This window comes from Sciurus vulgaris, assembly GCF_902686455.1.
Source record: "Sciurus vulgaris genome assembly, chromosome: 17".
Lineage (NCBI taxonomy): Eukaryota > Metazoa > Chordata > Mammalia > Rodentia > Sciuridae > Sciurus > Sciurus vulgaris.
Window position 1 is genome coordinate 68,720,587 of NC_136478.1, and position 3,428 is coordinate 68,724,014.

A 3,428-nucleotide genomic window follows, 5' to 3' on the forward strand; every position below is an offset into this window, starting at 1 on the left:
TTAAAGAAAACATTTTGCCTTCAAATTTTGGGGTTTGACTTATTTCATTATCATGAGAGTCACCAGTCCCATCCATTTACCTGCACATACCACAGTTTCATTCTCCTTAAAGCTGAGTAATATTCCATTGTGTATATGTTACACATTTTCTTTATCCACTCATCTGTTGAAGGGCATCTAAGTTGTTTCCATAGTTTAGCTATTGTGAACTGAGCTGCTATGAACATTAATGTGGCTGCATCACTGTACTACACTGATTTTAAGTCCTTCGGGTATAAACCAAGGAGTGGGATAGCTGGGTCAAATGGTGGTTCCATTCCGAGTTTTCTGAGGACTCTCCATAATGCTTTCCAGAGTGGCTGCCCCAATTTGCATTCCCACCAGCAACGTATCAGTGTACGTTTTTCCCCACATTCTTGCGAACAATTATTGTTGCTTGTATTCTTGATAGTTGCCATTCTGACTGGAGTGAGATGGAATCTTAGTTTTGATTAACATTTCTGCTAACTGCTAGAGATGATGAATATTTTTTCTAGGTTTGCTGATCACTTGTATTTCTTCTTCTGTGAGGTGTCTGCTCAGTTCCTCAGCCTTATTGATTGGGTTAATTGGCTTTTCCAGTGTTAAAATAAGACTATTTTAATGATACATATCAGTGATTTAAAATAAAATATATATAGTTTAAAGTGTCATATATCCTCAGGTGGTCTATTTATCCTAATACGGTACATTCTTATCAGCTTTGGAGTACATGAAAAGTAAAATTTTGAAAATTACACAGCAGAAAAACAAAAAAACACATTAATATAGATCATAAGTAGACCATTGCTTCCCATTTTGCTCAATATTATTTGATATACACAGGTCTAATTTTACTTTCTGAAGACAAATATTGCTTGACAATGCTCACATTGATATTTCCATCAACAGACAAAGCTGAGACATAAACATAAAGTAGATAAATGAAAAACACTTTCCACATGTTTAAATAAGCTGATCAATCAAAATAGCAGGAAAACATATCAAATCTATGCTTATGGGTTTTGGCAACATGTGGTTTTATATTTAAATCTGAAATTTAATTAAATTACAGCTAATTTTCCAGAAATGTTGCTTGATGGTTAATAACCAATTCCAATGATACGAATGCACACAAGCACACATGCACACACACACATACTTATCTTCTACAAATATATGTGTCTAAATCACCATTCTCATGGGACATGAGTAATATGTGTGTTACTGTTTTTAACAAGTGTGTGGATAAGAAGAAACATACAACCAAGAATTGTGCAGAAGCTTACAATTTACATATTTCTCATGATATCAGGAGTTTTCCCATTCCTTATCCATGTTAGGCAGAGCCTGGATGCATTAGTGTCCCTGCTCACGAGCAGGAAGGGGCTGACAACTGGGAAACACCCAGCAACTACAGCAGCTGTGCTCACCAGGAACCTGTTGGGATGGTAAACAACAGCCAAAAAAATTTGAAAGATGCAGGAAAGTGAGTAAAATGACACAAAGGTGCTCACCAGGAGGAGGATGGTTTTGGTGGCTCTGGACTCAGAGGAGGACCTGGAAGAGCAGGTCTTGTGCACATGCTGCATTCTCTGCTTGTGCCTGTGCAGGATGAGCACCATGAAGATGCTGGACCAGAGCATGAGCCCCACACACACAGCATCAGGGAATGAGAGCAATGCTGCAAACAGTGAGTCTGTGGTTGTATCATGACGAACACCTGAGCTGTACCCAAAATCTTTCAGGCTGGTAAAATTTGTACTACTCCTCTTTCCACTCACATACAAAGGAAAAACAGCATTTACAAGGAGGCACAGGATCCAGCTCAAGTACACAAAAGAGTCAATGTACTTGGAAGCTTTCACTTTAAGCTCTGCCCACTTGGAGTTGCCAGAACTTATCTTAATAGCCTGAAAGATGCTCAGGAGGCAGGTGCTGCAAATGGACACACCTCTGCCTACCCTGTGAAGAGTGAGAAGTAGTTTGCATCCGATATCACTGAGAAAATACTTCACACTGAAAGCTGCCACTGTCTGGGGAATTCCTGTACACAGGAGAGTTAACAAGTTGGCCACAATCAAGTGCTGAAGAATCAAGTCTGTGTGTCTTACCCTGCACCCAGTGAAATAAAGGACCAGGTAATGGAGGAGAAGAGAGGAATTGCCCAGAACTCCTAACACAGTCTGTGACATTAAGATGATTCCTAAAGCCACCTCACTGGCTGCCATCCTTTCAGTTCCCTGCTGTCCCAAGCAGAGGGTTTTGCAGGGAAACAGGAGTCTGGGGTTGCATGTCCTGTCAAGAAAATTCAAATATTGCCCACTCTCCAGAGTTCCAACTCAGAACATCTGCTTTATGTTTCCATTTCACTAGCCAGGTGTAATGAGATCAGGGTGATAGTTGGAAGCATGAGTGTGGACTTTCCTGCTGTGCAGGCAGCACATGGTGTCTTCAATCTTCACAATTTGAGGCAGGTGCTGAGATGATTGAATAATGACAAGAAGAACGTGGGCATGCAGAGTTAAGTATTTGCCAAAATTCACAACACTTGAGGCTGAGGGGTCTTGAAACTGGCTAAGAGGTAACAGACTGTAGTGTGAACCAGCAAACTTCCCTGAAGCCATCAAGGGCAGTTTTCAAACAATAAAATTCTGTATTTACTTTTGTCTTTCCATACTACTATTACCTTCTAAGCTGGTGGCATTTATGCATTTTTATTGTAACAAGTTCCCATGAATGGGAACGACACATTTGTAGACTGATATTTATTATGAAGGGACATTTAGATGTTTCAGTGAATGCAGATGAAGTGAGGGAACTAGAACACACAGGCACCTGACCCATGATGTGCAATAAGGCCACCCTGCTCCACATCAGGACCATGACCACGTGGCCCCACTGTGGTGTCAGGAACACCTGACAAGTACACTGGCACCTACCACAGCACTGGACCCAGAACCACAAGCCATGCCAGGAGCTTTAGTGCATGTAACAAGAACATGCAAACAGAGAGGAGAAATAGAAAACCTTACTGATTGCAGACGTTACACTCCTGAGTTAATTAAAACCTGACTAAAGTGGGATTATTCTAAGGAAGCAAGATTGCTGAATGATATTCCAAGAAATCTGGTGCAGTCTGGCATATGTGAAGCATGATCTTGTGCTTTAAAAATTTCAATTACCAGATTTTTGCCTTTTGTTCAAATTCATATATTTACAGACTTCATTTAAGCAAATTCAGAATCACAGAGAAACTGAGCAGAAGGTGAACAGACCTCCTATCTGCTCCCTGCACACTCATCACCTCCTCCACTGTCAAATTCCTAGAGCTGATAGTACATATGCTACAATTGGGAATATCTAGAGAGAGGTGAAAACAAGCTGATGACATGTCTGACAGTGGAGTT

General features: G+C 40.6%; 1 protein-coding gene across 1 annotated transcript; it reads right to left on the minus strand.

The window, feature by feature from the left end:
• Positions 1-852: 852 nt before the first annotated feature.
• On the minus strand, positions 853-2,249 carry LOC306648262 (vomeronasal type-1 receptor 4-like; the record flags this gene model as incomplete). The annotated part of the gene is made up of 1 exon (XM_079118239.1): positions 853-2,249. The coding sequence occupies one exon, from the start codon at positions 2,247-2,249 to the stop codon at positions 1,311-1,313; it is 939 nt and encodes a 312-aa protein (XP_078974365.1). The 3' UTR covers positions 853-1,310.
• Between the last annotated feature and the right edge of the window lie 1,179 nt (positions 2,250-3,428).